The sequence below is a fragment of the Schistocerca americana genome, chromosome 2, assembly GCF_021461395.2.
Source record: "Schistocerca americana isolate TAMUIC-IGC-003095 chromosome 2, iqSchAmer2.1, whole genome shotgun sequence".
NCBI classification, from domain to species: Eukaryota; Metazoa; Arthropoda; class Insecta; order Orthoptera; family Acrididae; genus Schistocerca; species Schistocerca americana.
In genome coordinates this window covers 532,097,150-532,117,771 of record NC_060120.1, presented here as the reverse complement: position 1 = coordinate 532,117,771, position 20,622 = coordinate 532,097,150, and the positions used below count along the sequence as shown (strand labels likewise).

The 20,622-nt window shown below is 40.9% G+C and overlaps 1 protein-coding gene across 1 annotated transcript in view; it reads right to left on the bottom strand.

Annotated features, from left to right (window-relative positions):
* LOC124594903 (alkyldihydroxyacetonephosphate synthase) overlaps positions 1-19,903 on the bottom strand; it is a 246,184-nt gene extending 226,281 nt beyond the window's left edge. The window contains exons 1-2 of the mRNA XM_047133378.1: positions 19,617-19,903; positions 18,987-19,073 (exon numbers count right to left, since the gene is read on the bottom strand). Coding sequence (XP_046989334.1) covers positions 18,987-19,073; positions 19,617-19,804 — 275 coding nt within the window. The 5' untranslated portion in view covers positions 19,805-19,903. The remainder of the gene's footprint in view (positions 1-18,986; positions 19,074-19,616) is intronic.
* Between the last annotated feature and the right edge of the window lie 719 nt (positions 19,904-20,622).

Sequence of the window (20,622 nt, the reverse complement as noted above, 5' to 3'; positions counted from 1 at the left end):
AAAAGCCATGGGATGGTATTTCCCAACATTACCATCGATTCCCTCGACAAAGATATAGAAAGGACCAGCAGCACCAGCCTAATATCTGTTGGTTTTATTTTGACCATAGATAGTTGACAGATTTTAAGGAATCGGAATCTGTCTCTGAGTGATATGCACTTCTCTCAATACTTGTACTCTGACTGAATTAATCTCCGACGGCGGAAACTGGGGAAACTCTAAAAAAAAATGGCTCTGAGTACTATGGGACTCAACTGCTGAGGTCATTAGTCCCCTAGAACTTAGAACTAGTTAAACCTAACTAACCTAAGGACATCACAAACATCCATGCCCGAGGCAGGATTCGAACCTGCGACCGTAGCGGTCTTGCGGTTCCAGACTGCAGCGCCTTTAACCGCACGGCCACTTCGGCCGGCTGGGGAAACTCTGTTTAAGGAATAAGTATCAGTCATACTTAGGTTTAGTGATGTCTGGTTCGATACCTCGTTTGTTTGTTGATAAAGATGGGTTGGGATCGCTATTCTCTACTGCCACAGATCTTCATTTCGGTCTAGTTTGCTCTTTGACTCCAATCTTGACGTCTGGTTTACCTCCACACCCAAACTCACGAGAGCTTCAACATCGGCGGAGGGACCTTCTCCGTCGCTAAAGGTCCACTGTCCATGTGTCTTGCACCACCAGCTATCGAAACTTATGCAAAACTTGTGATCTTGATGAGAAAAATAGCTAACATATGGAAAATGAAGAATCTGATTCGAGTTTTCCGTGTATTTATCACAAAATAACTTCGGAAAATTAGCGATGACGCTCTTATTTATTTGGCTGCTAACGAAAGCTCTCGGTGTTACGTTGAACTATGTTTTACGCCTATGTTTTGTTTGAAATTTGAAACAATGCCCTCGTTTGCCAACTGCTATTCACAGTTAGTTTGATTCCTGGGTGTTTTTATACTTTTTGTGAATTTGGTGATCTAAAACAAGGGGCACGACTGCTAAAAACTGATCTGTTAACAGTAACTTGAACTATTAACTTCGTGAAAACTGTTAATTGCTGGTTCCTTCTGAATTGTGGAATGGTAAGTACACACTTTCTTTGGTGCTCATTACAGTTTAGCTGTTGTTGGTGTTTGGAATACAATTAAGTCTGTTCTCTGACGTCAGTAAAATTACTCAATTATATGCTATATCCTACTGTATTCCTCCCTTAATTCATGAAATATTTTGGAGCTGGTTTCATACAAGCGAAATAGTGATATGTGAGTTTATATGTTCGAGTTGTGGATAAAAAAAATCTTACTACATCAGCTGAACGGATTTGGATGAAATTTGGTACACAAGGGCAATATTAGTTGGATTAACTAACAGGATGCATTTTATCTCTGTAATGGATTGCCCTGGGATTATTACCGACTGCCGTGGGAAATTAAGTAAATTTACCTTGCAGGTCATGCTATATCTATCCGCTAAATTCCATCCAAATCCATTCAGCCTCTGAAGCTTGACCGAGCAACACACATCCACACTGACAGGATAAGTCACTACAGCGAGGTTTACACGGGTATGCTAAAGCACGCCAGGGGATTTTTACAGACGCGTGAAACGTTTCCGGCCCAGTATAGTTTTTCAAAAAGACGTCTATTTCGTATAGTACGTATTATCCGTTCACTTTACAATTGGCGACGGCAGGATGCGGAGCTAAACTTTTTTGCGTTAAGGACCGAATCTACGGTGTCCGACAATACACGAATGAAGCACGAAGCATTGCATTGTAGTCACATAACGTTGTTGTTGCATATACTTAACGGTCTACTGAAATGGATGGGCAACGTGCAGTCATGCACTATGTGATCAAAAGTATCCGGACACCCCCATAAACATACGTTTTGTACATTGTGCCGCCACCTACTGCCAGGTACTAAACGTCAGGAACTTCAGTAATCATTAGACATCGTGAGATAGCAGAATGGGGCGCTCCGCGGAACTCACGGACTTCGAACGTGGTTAGGTGATTGTGTGTCACTTGTGTCATACGTCTGTACGCGAGATTTACACACTCCTAAATATCCATAGGCCCACTGTTTCCGATTTGATAGTGAAGTGGAAACGTGAAGGGACACTTACAGCACAAAAGCGTACAGGCCGACCTCGTCTGTCGACTGACAGAAACCGCCGACAGTTAAACAGGGTCGTAATGTTTAATAGGCAGACATCTATCCAGACTACGACAGTTAGGCGGGAGGTGAGAAAACTTGGATTTCATGGTCAAGCAGCTGCTCATAATACACACATAACACCGGTAAATACCAAACGACGCGCCTCGCTTGGTGTAAGGAGCGACTGAACACGGAAAAACGTTTTGAGGAGTGAAGAATCACGGTACACAATGTGGCGATCCGATGGCAGGGTGTGGGTATGGCGAATGCCCGGTGAACGTCATCTGCCAGCGTGTGTAGTGCCAACAGTAAAATTCGGAGGCTGTGGTGTTATGGTGTGGTCGTGTTTTTCATGGAGGGGGCTTGCACCCCTTGTTGTTTCACGTGGCACTATCACAGCACAGGCCAACACTGATGTTTTAAACACCTTAGTGCTTCCCACTGTTGAAGAGCAATTCGGGGATGGCGATTGCATCTTTCAACACGATCGAGCACCTGTTATAATTCACGGCCTGTGGCGGAATGTTTACACGACAATAACAGCCCTGTAATGGACTGATCTACACAGAGTCCTGACCTGAATCCTATACACCTTTGGGATGTTTTGGAACTCCGACTTTGTGCCAAGCTTCACCGACCAACATCGATACCTCTCCTCAGTGCAGCACTCCGTGAAGAATGGGCTGCCGCTCCTCAAGAAACCTTCCGGGACGTGATTGAACGTATGCCTGCGAGAGTGGAAGCTGTCATCAAGGCTAAGGGCGGGCCAACACCATATTGCATTCCAGCATTGCCAATGGAGGGCGCCACGAACTTTTAAGTTATTTTCAGCCAGGTGTCCGGATACTTCTGATCACATAGTGTACGTTATGGAAGAGTACGATCAGTTGGAGACGTGTCAATAATTAATATGCTTCAATTCTGTCGTTGAGAATAATTAAATGGTTTGCCAATACCGTTCGTAATAGCTATGAGGAGAGCTGCAGCGACAGTATCAAAGAGTGCAAGAACAGTTCGTAAAAGCATACAAACTTTTAGTTTTTGTCCGCATTAATGATATGAAAAAACATAGATTTTTCTAGGCAATGCCTTTTTTTTTACATCGATGTTTATCATAACGGTGTTTGCACCGCGCAAGGGGCGCAACAAAGTAGTATGAGAAATGCCAGCTACATGCTGCAAATATGGAAAAATTACGCAGTGTCTTTCCCATTCAGAAGTCACATTTAAATGTTGTCTGTTTGTGTGAAAACCACGTTCTGCTTCGTTCAAGGAGAAACGACTGCCAGCCCATGTCTGAACTGGACAGCGGAAGGTCGGGGCCTATCGAGATTGGTCTATCCTACCATCATACGCGCCTTCGTCAGTACCCCACGAGTGTTAGGCGAGTTTGGAAGCCATGGGTTGAAGAGGGCCAGCAGTCACCGTCACGCGGCATCTCAACGGCCGTACGCGAATGCAACCGAGAGGACAGACATCCATTCGCCAGTGCATGACAGTATAGCCACGTCATGAAAATGACCGCGTTCGCACCGATGAAAGTATATACGCACACAGTGCGACGTAGACATGGGCACCACGGGCTGTCAGCAAGGTGACCATTGTTACCTCTTCCCTTTACGAGCAATAGAGAGACGCGACGACGGCATCACGATGGACTTCTACATTTACATCTACACTCTGAAAACACAGGGGAGTGCACGGCCGAGGGTACCTCCCATTGTGCCAGTTATTAGTGATTCTACTAGTTCCATTACGTGTGGAGAGCGGGAAGAGTAACTGATTGAATGCCTCTGTGCATGCAGTAATTATTCTGGTCTTCTCCTCACGATTCTTTTGTGAGAGATACGTTACTGTATACTCCTAGAGCTGTCAATTAAGGCCGGTTCTTGAAACTTGGTTTGTAGACTTTCTCGGGTTAGTTGACGCTAATCTTCAATATTCTGCCAGTTCACTTTCTTCAGCGTGTCTCCCACGGCTCAAACAAACCTGTTACCACTCATTCTGTCCTCCTCTGTATACGTTCAATATCTCCGGTTAAACCTACTTGGTACGGGTCCACAACACTTAACCAATAGTCTAGAATAGATCATACGAGTGATTTGTAAGCAATCTCCTTTGTAAACTGATTGCAGTTCCCCAGCATTCTGCCAATAAAATAAACTCTACCACCTGCTTTACCCACGATTGAGCCTATGTGACCTTTCCACTTCATATCCCTACAGAGTGTTACACCCAGGTACTCGTATGAACTTGCCGATTCCAAATGATCATTTTCTGAAATGCACAACTTTACATTTCTGACGATTTAAAGCAAGTTGTCTATCTTTGCACTACTTCAAAATAGTATCAAGATCTGACTGAATATTTATGCAGTTTCTTTCAGACAGTCCTTCATTACAGGTAACTGCATTATCTGCAAGAGATCTGAGGTTACTCGTAATTAATATACAACATGAGCGGAAAGGGTCCCAACACACTTCCCCAAGGTACATCCAAAGACGATGACTCTCAATCCATGATAACATGTATGTTATGTGAGAAAAGTGCGAGTTGGGTTTCCATGATCTATGTTTTCGGAATCTATGCTGGTTGGCATGGACGTGACAATCCTGTTCAAGATACCATATTATATTTGAGCTCAGAACATGTTCTAAGATTCTACAAGAAACTGACGTCGAGGATATTAGACGGTAAGTTTGTGGATCACTTCAACTAAGCTTTCTGTAAACGGGTGTGAGCTTTGCCTTCTTCCAACAACTGGGCACTGATTTTTGTTCCAGGAATCTACGATAGATTATAGTTAGAACAGGAGCTAACTCAGCCGCAAATTCAATATAAAATCTGACAAGGATTCCATCAGACAGTGGAGTCTTGTTCAATTTTAACAATTTCAGCTGCTTCTCAAAGCCACTGACACTAGTATTTATTTCATTCGTCTATTCAGTGGTACGAGGATTAAATTTGGACAGTTCTCCTGGGTTTTCCTTTATAAAGGAACATTTGAATATTGAGTCAAGCATTTCAGCTGCTGCTTTGCTACCCTCAATTTCAATTCCTGCCTCATTCGTTAGGGACCAGACACTAACTTTGGTGCCACTAACAGCCTTTACATAAGACCAAAATTTCTCTGGGTTTAGTGAAAGATCATTTGACAATATTCTGCTACGGTAGTTATTGAAGGTTTGAGACATTGCTCTATTATCATCTATCCGTAGCCCTATGCTTTTACACCTATTATGCAGAAGTCTCTGTTTCTTGACTTACACCTGTATGGATACTGCAAGGAAAAAGACCGTTGCCAGATTGCACTTATCTCCATATGGGCCCAGCTCCTGTATGATAATGATACGGGTAGAAAAAATTATCGTATCTAGCTCGCATATCCGGTAATTTGGATAGCAAGCCACCAGGTTAAGGCCTGTGACTGCGCCTTATCTTCCAGGTCTGCGTGACGTCATTTTTTAGAAAAATGACGAAAGACCACTTGTCGTCCGTATTGTCCTGCCTACCGTTACACAGACGATGTTTGACTGTGGCCAAACCAGCACATTCTCCTGATTGTCGCACACTGCAAACATGCTGGCATGAGCAGCCGAGAGACTGGACGACGACACTAGCCAGCCATTACGATTCGCCAAGCCCTGGACAGAGATTAAGGAGCATGGAATGGTGTACCTTATCTGTCATCAAAACTCATTTCGACTCTGATGCCCACCTGGGTCAGAGCCGTTGTTGATGCCACAGGTGGCTGATCTGTGAACGAAATTTCGCACCCTGTATACCCCCAAATTACCTACAAATTTAATCACGTATTGTCCATACTCTACTGTACAAGTACAGAACGTAAAACGTCGTTATTCCTACCCGTCCTGGTATTGCAAATTTATTTACCATCACTGTGTGCAGATACTGATTTGGATTGAACAGGGTCTGGTTTATTTCCACCTTAAATACCGCGCATCTAAATCATGGAAGTACACAGATCAAAGTTTGTTAGTAATACTCGGAAAGTCGGCACACACAGTTCTTGCAAACATCAGTAATTAGAATTCCAGCCCACAAGAGATGATATGATAGGTCCCCGGATAGGTTACGGCGACTGCTGTCAGCGATGAGATGAGGGTGAAGTGGGTAAGGGATCACAGGTGCAACACGTATTCCACGATTCCACAATGTAGGGAGTGACATCAAGTTTGAAAAAGCGTTTTCCTTATACAAACGCAATTCACAACATTTATAAACTAATTCTTTGTCAAATTTCCGTAAACTTTTGAGTTTAGAAATTCTGCAGCATTTGTTCTAGATTTAACCACAATAATTAATTACGTGTCATACATTATCAACAGGACTCGTATTCGGGAAGACGACAGTTCAAACCCGCGCGTCTGGCCATCCTGCTTTAGGTTTTCTGTGATTTCCCTAAATCACTTTAGGCAAACGTCACAATAGTTCTTTTGAAAGGGCACGGCCGACTTACTCCCCCGTCCTTCCCTAATCTGATGGGACCGATGACTTCGCTGTTTGGTCCCCTCCACACAAATCAACCAATCAACATTATCAACACACAATCCTCATCGCAACTGTAATGGCTTCATAAACACACTCGGCTTCGTAATATGTTTAGTCCATCTTCAGTCATACATGCACTATTGCGATACACATTTTCCAACATGCTCAACACAATGCGCATGCGGGCGCTCGTGTCAACAAGTAATTGGACATCATATTGAAGAACTTCGTTGCGGCAGACGTGGTGTATTGATGATATTCCAAGAGATACGTTGCTGATGAGGCACCTGGGTTCAGCATAAAGAAGACAAATCAATATTTAACTTGAATGAAAATGAATACGTTTTACTTTAAAGGAGGCTTTCATAATACTTTACATGGCTTCAAACCCATTCGAAAAAATGGGCGGATAAAGCTATTCAAGACGAATGTTATATTAGAAACTGAAAGTGAACTTTGAACGAAAACTACAATGGGAGATTGAATCAACAAGATAAAAGTAGTAATGTTACCTCTCGAATCGCATTTAAGGAAACTTCCTTGTAGATTAGAACCACCTACCGGGCTCGGACCCGGAACTTATCATTTCACTGTTATTGCTATGATCGACTGAAGTTTGTAAAGTCGGAGAATTACTAGCAGAACTGAAGCTTCGAAGAGGAGTCGCCAGCCATGCCTGCACAGCTTAGACAGTAAGAGCAGTGTCCATGAAAGGTAAAGACCTGGCTTCGACTCGTAGTTCAGCATACGAATTTAAGTGCCAGGAAGTTTCAAAACTGCACACACTCCGCTTAGAGTGAAAGATTCATTGTAGAACTTCAATACCATTTAAGATGTAGTAACACACTTCAACTTGTATGGCATCATTGCTGAACTGACTTGCCCTTGCACTCTCAGAAGGCAGTCGCACAGATCATTGTCAATGTAGCGATCGGTTTATAGGAGACATACTGTGGCATCAACGAAGGCGCGCAAAAAAATAAAATAAAAAATCTGAAACTTTGTAACTTGAGTCTTGAATCAACTGTTACTCAATTTTTTTTTTTTCGAGCAGATCTCAAGATGTGCCAAAATCGGCGATTTGAAAATAAAGAAAAGCTATCTACAGACTGAACTTGGACATTTTTATACAAATAAAAATGACCAACATGCTTCCATGTTATCAAGTCTTTTCCCGTATCTCTTACGAGGTGCGCCACTCCTGAGAAACATATTTATCTTACTGACTCAGTTCAGCATCAGAATATTTCCAGTACATGGAACATTCTACTTATTTTTCCCTACCGTCACTTGGTATCGGCGACAACAGTAGTATTACCGTAGCAGTTGAAACTTACTCTCCTGCTTGTGGTTAACTACAAAAATCATAAGCATTCTCCAGAGCAAAGTTTACCCAAATGAATATCATCCTTCTAAGAGTGTTTTTAACAAGAGGCGTCGGAAAGCGAACGCACAAACAAGTTGGAAAAAAAAGTTGCAAATTCTTCGAAACGCTAAATCCTCTCAACGTTCAAAATGATTTAACGATCTGACGAATATGGTTAGGAGCAATGTGAGACTGTTTGCTGATGACGTTGTGTGCGGGAAGCGTCATCGTTGAGTGACTTGGGCAGAATTTCTATTTGCTGTGAACAGTCGCTGCTTGCTCTAAATATGAAAAAAGTATGGTAATGCAGATGAAAAGGAAAAACAATCGTGTAACGTTCCAGTATAGTATTAGTGATGAAATGCTTGATACAGTCACGTCGATTAAATGTCTAGGCGTAACGGAGCTAAGAAACATTGAAACAGAACGAGCAGGTAACGTCAGTTGTAAGATTAGGCAAGCTCTGAATTTAGGTCTATTCGGAAAATGGTAGAAAAGAATAGCTCATCTGTGAAGGAGTTGGGGTACAGAACACCTGTGCAGCATATTCTTGAGTACTGCTCAGGTGTTTTGTATCCCAATCAGGACGGATGAAAAGAAGACATCGACAAAATTCAGAAGAGTACTGCTAGGTTTGTTACAGTTATGCTCGTGCATCACGTGAGTTAAATGCTCCGCAAACTGAACTGGGAATTCCTGGAGAAAAGATTATTAAGAACGAATATATGTTTGGTCCTGCTACGCCAAAATAAAAGCAAGTTAACTGATATGACTGCTGGGATATACTACTGAGCCATTAGTCCTGTTATTGTATGCCACATCCTCTAGCGATACATCTGATAAACAACAGGATAAAAACATTGGCAGACATTACAGACCATACCTTTTTGCTGAAATCGTCTTGTTTTGAGTTAGTGTCTGTTAGACCATCAGCGAGAGCAGCACCGCTAGTTCCTGCTACTAATAAGGCGAGTACACCGTTTGCTTGTTACATATTTTCACGAGCTTCAAATAGGAGCGACTGCAGTAATGGATAGGAACTGTGATTGTTGTGTACAGATGCAAGTTGAGTTGGCGACCCTTTGCTCACAGCTCCAGGCTGCTTTGGCTTCTGTCACACAGCTTGAGGCTGCTGCCAAGGGGCGTCACAGTAGGGGATCGAATGCGGGGATGCGAGGGGCATCGAGCACGTCCCACGTGTCCTCCGATCAGTCCACTGCTGTGGCTGCCCCGGGTACTGCCTGCACTGGGGTTGACCCCTCACCCGTGGTCGAATGGGAGATCATTCCAAAGTCTGACAGACAGCGAAAAACTTTCTAAGGGGCCGATTGTAGGGCCTCCCCAGGCCGTTTGACGAACCATTTTCGTGCATTAACTGTGGCTGACGATGTCTCTGAGCCAGATGCAGTCGTCCACCCTGTTCCAAAGGAAGCTTCACGGCCCACAAGGTCTGGGCATTCACAGAGGGTGGGTTTGCTGGTAGTTGGGAGCTCCAACGTTAGGTGTGTAATGGGGCCCCTTAGGAACATAGCTGCCAAGGAGGGGAAGGAAGCCAGTGTGCACTCATGGGGGAGTCATTCCGGATGTGATAAGTGTGCTTCCGGATGCCATGAAGAGCACAGGGTGCAGCGAACTGCAGGTGTGGCTCATCTCGGTACTAATGACGTGTGTTGCTTTGGATCAGAGCAGATTCTGTCTGGTTTCGGGCGGCTAGCGGAAATGGTAAAGACTCGGAAATGGTAAAGACTGCCAGTCTTGCTTCCGAGATTAAGGCAGAGCTCACCATCTGCAGCATTGTCGATAGAACCGACTGTGGTCCTTTGGTGCAGAGCTGAGTGGAGGGTCTGAATCAGAGGCTCACGCGGTTATGTGACTGTGTAGGCTGCAGATTCCTTGCCTTGCGCCATCCGGTGGTGGGTTTCCGGTTTCCGCTTAATAGGTCAGGAGTCCATTACACACAGGAGGCGGCTACACGGGTAGCGGGGGCTGTGTGGAAGGGACTGAGCGGTTTTTTAGGTTAGAAGGTCTCAGGGAACCACAGAAGCAACGTCTGTCTAAAAGTGGGCAAGTAAAACACAGTAAAGTAGTTGTAGAAACGATTGGTATTGTAGTTGTAAATTGTCGTAGCTGTGTTGGGAAAGAACCAGAGCTCCAAGCCCTAATAGAAAGCACTGAAGCTCAAATAGTTTTAGGTACACAGAGCTGGCTAGAGCCGGAAATAAGTTCAGCCGACATTTTTTCAAACGATCTAATAGTGTTCAGAAAGGATAGATTAAATACAGTTGGTGGTGGAGTATTTACTGCTGTCAAAGGTAGTTTGCCTTGTAGCGAAACTGAAGTAGATAGTTCCTGTGAAATAGTATGGGTAGAGGTTATACCTGACAATCGGACTAAACTATAAATTGGATCGTTTTACTGACCCCCGACTCAGAAGATATAGTTGCTGAACAGTTCAAAGAGAACTTGAGTCTCATTTCAAATAAGTGCCCCGCTCATACAATTATAGTCCGTGGAGACTTTAATCTACCCTTGATATGCTGGAAAAATTATACGTTTAAAGCTGGCGGCAGGCATAAAACGTCATCTGAAATTGTACTGAATGCTTTCTCAGAAAATTATTTTGAACAATTAGTTCATGAGCCCACCCGAAGCGTAAATGGTTAAGAAAGCATACTTGACCTTTTAGCAACAAATAATCCTTGACAAATAGTGAGTATTGTGACAAATACAGGGATTAGCGACCACAAGGCAGTTGCTGCTAGGTTGAATACCGTAACACCGACAACCATCAAAAAGAATATATATAGTATATCTATTTAAAAATGCTCTCAATGCCTTTTTAAGAGACAGTATCGACAGCAACTGAGAGATATCTACCACATAAATTAATAAGTGACGGTACTGATCCCCAATGGTACACAAAACGGGTCAGATTGTTGTTGCAGAAGCAACGAAAACAGCAAGCCAAATTTAAAAGAAAGCAAAATCCCCAAGATTGGCAAAGTCTTACAGAAGTTCGAAATATGGCGGGTACTTCAATGCGAGATGCTTTTAATAATTTCCACAGCGAAATTCTGTCTGAAAACCTGGCAGAAAACCCAAAGAAATTCTGGTCATACATAAAGCACACCAGTGGCAAGACGCAATCAATACCTTCACTGCGCGATAACAATGGTGAAATCACTGATGACAGTGCCACTAAAGCAGTGTTATTAAACACAATCTTCCGAAACTCCTTCACCAAAGAAGACAAAGTAAATATTCCTGAATTCCAGTCAAGAACAACTGCCAAGATGAGAAACATAGAAACAGATATCGTCGGAGTAACGAAGCAGCTTTAATACAGGCAAGACCTCCGATCCAGATTTTATGTCAGTCAGGTTCCTCTCAGAGTATGCTCATAAAATAGCTCCATATTTAGCAATTATATACAACTACTCGCTCACAGAAAGATCCGTGCCTAAAGACTGGAAAATTGCTCGTCACACCAATACCCAAAAAAGGGAAGTAGGAGTAATCCGCTGAATTACAGGCCTATATCACTAACGTCGATTTGCAGTAGGGGGGTTGGGTTGTTTGGGGAAGGACACCAGACAGCGAGGTCATCGGTCTCATTGGATTAGAGAAGGATGGGGAAGGAAGTCGGCCGTGCCCTTTCAGAGGAACCATCCCGGCATTTGCCTGGAGTGATTTAGGGAAATCACGGAAAACCTAAATCAGGATGGCCGGACGCGGGATTGAACCGTCGTCCTCCCAAATGCGAGTCCAGTGTCTAACCACTGCGCCACCTTGCTCGGTGTATGCAGTAGGGTTTTGTAACATATACTGTATTCAAACATTATGAAGTACATCGAAGAAAACGATTGACACATAGTCAGCACGGTTTCGGAAAATATCGTTCTTGTGAAATACAACTAGCTCTTTATACTAATGAAGTAATGAGTGCTATCGACAGGGGATGTCAAATTGATTCCATATTTTTAGATTTCCTGAAGGCTTTCGACACCGTTCCTCATGAGTGTCTTCTAACCAAATTGCGTGCCTACGGAGTATCGCCTCAGTTGTGCGACTGGATTTGTGATTTCCTGTCAGAAAGGCCACAGTTCGTAGTAACAGACGGAAAGTCATCGAGTAAAACAGAAGTAATATCCGTCGTTCCCCAAGGAAGTGTTATAGGCTCTCTGTTGTTCCGGATCTATATTAACGACATAGGAGACAATCTGAGTAGCCGTCTTAGATTGTTTGCAAATGATGCTGTCATTCACCGTCTTGTAAAGTCATCAGATGACCAAAACGTATTGCAAATTGATTTAGGTGAGATATCTGTATGGTGCGAAAAGTGGCAGTTGATCCTGAATAAAGAAAAGTGTGATGTTATTCACATGATTACTAAAAGAAATCCAGTAAATTTCGATTACGCGATAAGTCACACAAATCTGAAGGCTGTAAATTCAACTATATACTTATGGATTACAATTACAAACACCCTAAATTGGAACGATCACATAGATAATGCTGTGGGTAGACTCACCAAAGACAATTTTCCGAAACTCCTTCACCAAAGAAGACAAAGTAAATATTCCTGAATTCCAATCAAGAACAACTGCCAACTGGCAGAACACTTAGAAGGTGCAACAGGTCTACTGAAGAGACTGCTCACACCATGCTTGTCCCTATTCTGAATATTGCTGTGCGGTTTGGGATCCGCATCAGATGGGCATGACGGATGACATCAAAAAAGTGCAAAGAAGGGCAGCTCGTTTTGTATTATCGCGAAATAGGGGAGATAGTGCCACAGACATAATACATGAATTGGAATGTCAATCATTAAAACAAAGGCGTTTTTCGTTGCGACGGGATCTTCTCATAAAATATGAATCACCAGTTTTCTCCTCCAATTGCGAAAACATTCTGTTGGTACCCACCTACATAGGGAGAAATAATCATCACGATAAAATAAGAGAAATCAGGGCTCGCACAGAAAAATTGAAGTACTCGTTTCTCCCGCGTGCCGTTCGAGAGTGGAACGGTAGAGAGAGCAATCGTGTAGAGTAATCGTGTAGATGTAGATGCAGGATTGAACAAAGATTTCTCTTCCATCTTCTTGAAGACTCTAAATACGTCGTTACTGTAAGAAATTGCCCCAATCCATATCATTAACATTTTCCCATCACCGTGAACACTGTACGCTTGTCGTTTGTCCAGCATGTTTAATCAGAATGCATGTTGTGATATTATTCAGTACAAAAGTAAAGGGAAATTTTGCAAATCGCCATCTGATTCCATTTATGTGTAGACTTTCAACCATAAGCACTGTGGCTGGGAGATCGTGCTCCTTACATAACTTTTGATGTACCTCCTGATCACATGGTATCAAGATCAAAAACACATGGTGACTAGCAGTGGATCAGTGCTTTGGGGATACGTCTCAGAAGCTTGGAGAAGATTGGGCACGTCACTATACCATTCTAAAATGTTTCAAAGGGTTTCAGAGATGTAACATCAACCTCTAGGATGTTCCCCATTCAGGTCGACCTCCTTCACTGGTCAATCAGGAGCATGTTGCTCGATAAGGTAACTAGTGGTGGAGAAAGACTGGAATATGTTACACCAAGGGAGCCTGTTCTCATCTGGTACTCATACAATTCTGTAACAAAACAATCAAGTGAGTAAGATCTCACTTAGAGATGAGGAAATGACTTAGTATGTGAATAGCTTGGCTGCAAGCATTTGGTGCTCTGGTGTTCCAACCAAATTGCTAAATGACAGAGTGGGTGTTTGAAAATTGTACCTACCACATTTCAGAAATAACAGTCATGCAACAACAGAATTGAGGTGGGTGTCTTCAGAGTATAGAACATACTGAAACATATAATGCTTGTCCCTCAAAAAGATAATCACAGAAATATTAAATGGTATGATATCTACCTCAAGTTTCAAAGTCCCTTTCTATATGTCTACACCCAACCATGTCTGCTGAAAATAATTTAGCTGCAGTAGGCTTCAAAATCTTGAGTGTTCTCACATAGCCTGGTCCACCTTGCTAACACAAGTGGAAACTCAGCTGAAAGTAAGGAAATTCTCAGTCAATGAAATGCTTCAGGACTGAAATGATTAATTTCAAAACATCCCAGAGGAAAGATACTCTGCTTAATCCAGTGCATCCTTCCTTATCTAACTCGGTAGCCCCCGATTCCTAGGAATTGATGATACTGATCGAAACCACAGTGTGCACACCACACCAACAAAGGACACAGTGAACCTGTTCTCCTGCCCTCTCACCATTCTCCACACCCAGTCTCCACGTCGCTGAATGGCAGGGGAACATTTTTACTCCTTAATGTATGCAGTTACAAAGGATCATCAGATGACTTGCCATGACTAATGAACATTTATTCCACACTGGGACATGAACACAAATTCCCAGTTTTTTGCAAGCAGCTGCCGTAACTGAGAATGAAGTCTTTTGCAATGGCACTGTCGCATAAAACATTCTCGGACTTCTTGCCACATCAATTTAGCATAAAACCTCGAGCTTTTGATGATTTTCACCATCATCTTCATTATGAGCATCTGAACTGACGTGGCAAGAAGTCCGAGAATGTTTTATACAGCTGCATCAATTATTATAAAATCTGAGCATGCCTCAAAGTGCAACTTAAGCATTCACTGTCATCCAGACAGTCTCTTGGTTAAGGTGATACAACTCATAAAAAGCAGAAAAGAGATATTTTCAAGTCCAGGTTTGGCACAATTTTTATTAGTCAGAAAACATTTATTAAACTGGAGATCAGTTTTTCTTTGTGTTGCTCCACTGATACAATTTCACATCACTGCTTTTTCATTGATTACATGCCCGACAACTGGATTTATTTAATGCCTTTGAAATTAATTCAATTGCAATGAACACATGCTTTATTACAATAGATTACATTTTATTCATGGCTGTAATTTTCAGCAACTGTAGTATTATTTTTTCGGGATAAATTTCAGTGACCAGTTGCAGATAAAACACATTATCTGCTAAACCAAGCAAGTTTCTGCAATCTATTTTCATAACATCCCTAATGTTGTAAGTTTCTGAAGATTAAAAATTAATTTGTCAAAACTGGTGCAGATAATAAAATTTATTTGCAACTGATGACTGAAACGTATCCTGAAAAAATGTAGGTAATGTTCTGACTCGCAAAACAAGTGAGGCCATATTGCACAACTTACCGGGTAAATTCTGTGCAGTATAATTGGCATGCATTGACTGGGTCAACTGAAGAATGGGATACAACCTGTCGACTTTGACCAAAGATGTGGATTTATCTACTCCTATGAATATGGAAGACTTGAAATAGGGTTCACCAACTGCAGTAAGGAACACAAATTTTACAGCTGTCACTTTTTTTCGCCTTTGCCAGCACTAGTGTTACTATGATATTTTTCAGTCTATACCAGTACTATCGAAAACGAAAACGCAGACATATATGTCAACTGAAGAACGGGACACTAGTCCTAGAAAAAGACAAAAAATGTGAAGTACAGGATAGATTTTTTTTTTGCCTTCACTACCACTTATTCTTCAGTTGACCTATATACCTCACCTTAGGTATGGGTACATGTGTCGAGTTTTACACCTATGCAACACTAGTGTTTTATTCTTCAGCTGACCTACATAGATCAACTGAATTACAGGATACAAATTTTGTTGTCATAGGTTTCTCTCTCTCTCTCTTTTTTTTTTCCACACTCTCTAGTACTACTATGATAATCTTCAATTGATACTATTAGTATCAAAGACGAAAAAAAAATTGCATGCATGTCAGTGTAATGTATGTCATCTTTTACATCTTCCCTAACTTTAGTATCCTATTCTTCAGTTGACTTTTCGCCTTCGCTAGCACCAGCATGAGTTGAAGAATAAGACGCTAGTTGTAGTGGATGTGAAAAAAGCAACACCTGTAAAATTTGTACCCTGCACGTCAGTTGACATACATAGGTCAACCAAAGAATAGGATGTAGTGCTAGCAAAGGTAAAAAAAGTCAATATATGTTACGTTTGTATCCCGTAATGCAGTTAACCCACACAGACCAGCTGAAGTTTGGGATACAACTCTTATGTCAGGTGAGGTACTCCATGCTAGCGTTACTTCTTTCCCCTTTTTTTCCTTTCCTTTCCGCCATTTCTTCAGTTGAGCTATATAAGTCAACTGGAGAATGGGATACTAGGACTCAAAGAAGTGATATACTTAACATTATGTTGGTAGTGTGGATGTATGTGAGATGTGTCTACCATCCATTTTCTCTGGCCTGCATCCCTTGTTTCTCAGCATTCTTCTGCTGTTAAACCTGTGCAAGACATCACTGTGGTAACTTATGACATCACCGGTTAAAGCCTACATATTGTATCCCATTCTTCAGTAATCCTCACTGATCACTGTGTAATGAAAGAAAGTAATGCCCCATAATGCTACTCTTTGCAAACTGGACAACTTACGCCAATGATTAAAAAAACCACCTGAGAGAGCAGTAAGGTAAGTGGCAACTTCACAATTTAAAACAGGAAGAAAAGCATCTGTTGAACACCAAATAACAAAAATGATACTCACAGAACTCTGTCAAATTGCTAGCACTGTGTTTCTTAGACATAGCAAGTTAAAATTTTGTTTCAGATGGAGACTAAAAACCAAATAATTGCCCTTCATTACTATCTGCATTACTTAAACACACTTCACCTTGCCACAGGGTTCTCACTATTCTTCCAAACATTGCAGATGTTTGTTCATGGTGCATGGCTGGTGCAAATAACTGTAGTGAACTAGTTCTGAGTAAAGGAACTCTGTTTTAACTGGTATTCATTCCATATTGCAATTCTCTCTCCTCTTCAGTCTAACTGTTTGCACCAAATAGAATTTACTGTTCTAGATCCTCTCATTAACTACCTTACGAGTCTTATGAATGCATTACTTTTCTACCAAACACTGGAATTCATTACTTTTCTACCAAACAATGGAAAATCTATGAAATTCAAGCAAAACAAGTTTATATAGATCACTTCAACAGCCTCAGCTCTACTCAAGTTCAGTAGTACCAAGCAGTCCTAACACTCTGCATTCTGGATTAAGAAATTTTTACAACATGAACTACACTTTCTTATTCTGCTCATTATGTGAGATAAAGGTTGCAAAATTCTTGTCACATCATAAATTTACTTCTGAGTACCCATCCAATCATAAAACATTTGTCTGACACTTTGGTATTCTTTGCACACTATCCCATCTGTTGATCAATAAAGATGTAAGTAGGCTAATTCAATCATCTGGTTTCAATCACTATTCTATCAATGTAAATTATGTTATCAGAAGGGAGGTAGCAACCATTTATATGGTGTCCCAGCAGCAGTTTAAGTCCAGTATTTAACATTTGTGTGTCCACAAAAAACCACCAGTAACAACATATGGATACACAGTGGCTGAACTGTCAGTCCACTGTATTTAAAAAAAAAAAAAATCAGTAGCACAACCACAGGAATCTGAGTTTCTCTTACAGCACCTACAATTTGTGCTGCCAGTTCTGTAACATATATCGGAACTTACTTATCTTTTAATGTATGGTTTCTTTATTTCACATCTCGCTTGGTTCCCACTACTTGATATTAGTGGCCTGAAGCTTGAATCTCTGATGTTACATGTTACTTCTATGTATCTTTTGTACGTGTATAAATTTGGGACAGACAGATTTTCCTCTCCACCTATTACTTCCAGCACTTATTCAAACTACTCCATTTTTCTTCCTCTACTAAAACAAAATCTAAATTAGGAAACTGCTCTCATCACATTACATCTTTCAGTTTTATTCTAATTGTCCATACAGTAGCCACTCACTTCATTGCCCCTCACCAGTCAGATACAGCCACACTTTTGCTTCATCTTACATCCTCAGTATTCATCTCCTAATTAATTAAGGCACCCTCCTCTTCAGTATAAACACTGCCCCAGTGATCATTCTAATGTGAAGTTTCCTTGCAGATTATACCTCTCTCCTACCCATATACCCTTCAGGAGTAGCACTACTGGAAAAAGATCATATTGCAGAGAAATGGCCTAGTTACAGCCAGAGGATTGTTTCCATAATGCAATCAGTGCACACCACACTGCAGAGTAAATATTCATAAATTACGTAACTTTTTCCAAATGTTTGTGTGCTTACAAATTATGTAGTGACTTCAGCTTTTCTTTTGCTGTTTGATGCCATACTTACACAAGACACTTTATTTTTGGCATGTATTGAAACTAATTGTACTCTGCTTACTATTAAATAAAGATATCAAAATATTAAGAACCACAGTGATCAAGACCACCCTGTAGTGAGAATTCAAAAGTCTAAACATTTTATACATTTTCTATTACCACACACAAAATTTTAAATTCAGATGATAGATGAGGGCGAATAGGAGGAACATAACAGTACTTCAAAACAAAACTGGCATTAGAGATATTCAAACTGCTAAAAATTAACAATAAACGCCAAATGAGAGACTGAAGAACCAACAGACATGAATTTTTAATTGATATTCACAGAAAAATTTCAAAATTTTCGTGCTACAGTAGTTTTATAATATCTGAATCGGGGACGGATTAATTACACTAGGTTTCCCAATACTAACTGACAGCTAATTTACTGATTTTAGAGGATGTTGACAGCAGAATGCTATGTAAAAAATTATGATCTCACAATCCAGAATGCAAGTAATACTAGCTCTTCTCTGATGACCGGCAATATCGCTAACAAATGAGTACCCAGAATATAAATCCGTCAGTTTGGTATGAAACATCAGTAGCAAAAGTTTAACATTCTCGTAAGATTCTAGAACAACAATAAGTCTATTTTTTAATGAGTCATTTGGTTTTGGAAATGCAAGCAACGCATTCAGGTATAAAAAAAAAAAAAAATGAAATGTAAACTCACCGGTTTCCCGTGAAATGGATTATCCCATCTTTAACTACAAATTGAGAGTCCTTGTAACCCCAACCATTCCACTTTAACAACTCCTGTCTGTAAACAACAGATATTTTCCCATATAAACACAAGAAATTTTAATACAAGTATCATATACATAACAGCTGTATAATATTAAGCACAGTAAATAAAACTTATCCAGGTAAACGTACACTCATGGCGTATGCACACAATCGAAAAGCCCACTCCTTTCTCCTATACCTCCTTGTTTTACCGTGAAGCAATCACATTAAGCTTACGAAGTTATTAGTTTAATGTGCAGTTATCAATGGAACCTGCCATAAGACAATTTCCTTTTTGCCCGCGACGAGATTTTTCTGGTTACAAGAAGTTGGCTAAAGCCGATTAGACAACTCCATGTGTATCGTTACTTGTTACTAGAAAACTACCCCAGTAGGAATGAGGGATGGTCTACAACTGAATGTGAATAACCGTAAAAGATCTGAAAAAACATCTTCAGGATTGGGATTCGCGCTGGCCGCCGGAAAAATATTCACAGTGAACTACACCTTGCCTTGTGCAGCAATGCCCTCTTCACTTAATGGTATAAACAGGGAAGGAATATATAATTGCAATTACCTGTGCTTTGGAATAGCACTCCTAACTTTTTTTGGTTTTGGCTTAGTGTTTCTCAAAGTTACGCCCACTTCACGCCGATCACTCATTAAACTTTTGTCGCTTCCCGCCTCTTTCTCTTTTGGAGGTTGTGTCGCAAGCGGCGTTGCTTTCACGCATTGGTTGTCATTCTTACTTCCGTTTGAGAACATTTTGCCAATCACAGCTCGTTTGTGTACAGCAATGAGGCAACTGAATTCTCCGGTCCGTTCCTCTCCTTCTACGCGGAGTGATGCACAGCATGCAACTGAGTTTACGTTATTGAAAAAAATCGATCTTAAATATAATTGTGGCTCCGATCGAATACGCCGAGCTATCGATAGTACTCCGGAACAACTGAAATCGATATATCAGTCGAAATTCATCGAGTAAAGTCTACAAAAACTGAAAATGTTAAGCAGAGCATTTTGACTTGGTCTACGGTCTTAAAACGAATATCAGCAATTACGAATACAAAATAGGCCTATACATCATATCACTATAAGGAAAATCACACACTACATGTAAAATGGTTTTGTTACTGAAATTATATTAATTAATTTTTAATGTTAGAAAGTTTAATAGTACACTAATGTCCCGAGTTCACTCAGCCACATCTGTAGCAGAAAATATTGTTCAGTCTTATTTCCATTAGGAAAACAACTTTCCATCTTTTAAAAAATCCTTCAGAGCAACAAAATTGTCCGCCACCTAACATTATTCCCATAAACATGTAACTTATTTGTGCTTACCCAATCTAGGTTTAACATTGTAAAATTAACAAGAAAGTCAATCTTTTTTTTAAAAAAAAAAGAGCTATAGCAGATAGCTGTTGTATTTCTCAGTTATTAGTGTCATCCACATAACCACATCTGTATTTATCATAAAGTAATTGTTATGTTTGTGTTATAAGAACATAGATACTTCTCATTCAGCTAACAAGAATCTTTAGTTATTGAATCTACATAATCATCAAATGGAAGGTGTGACT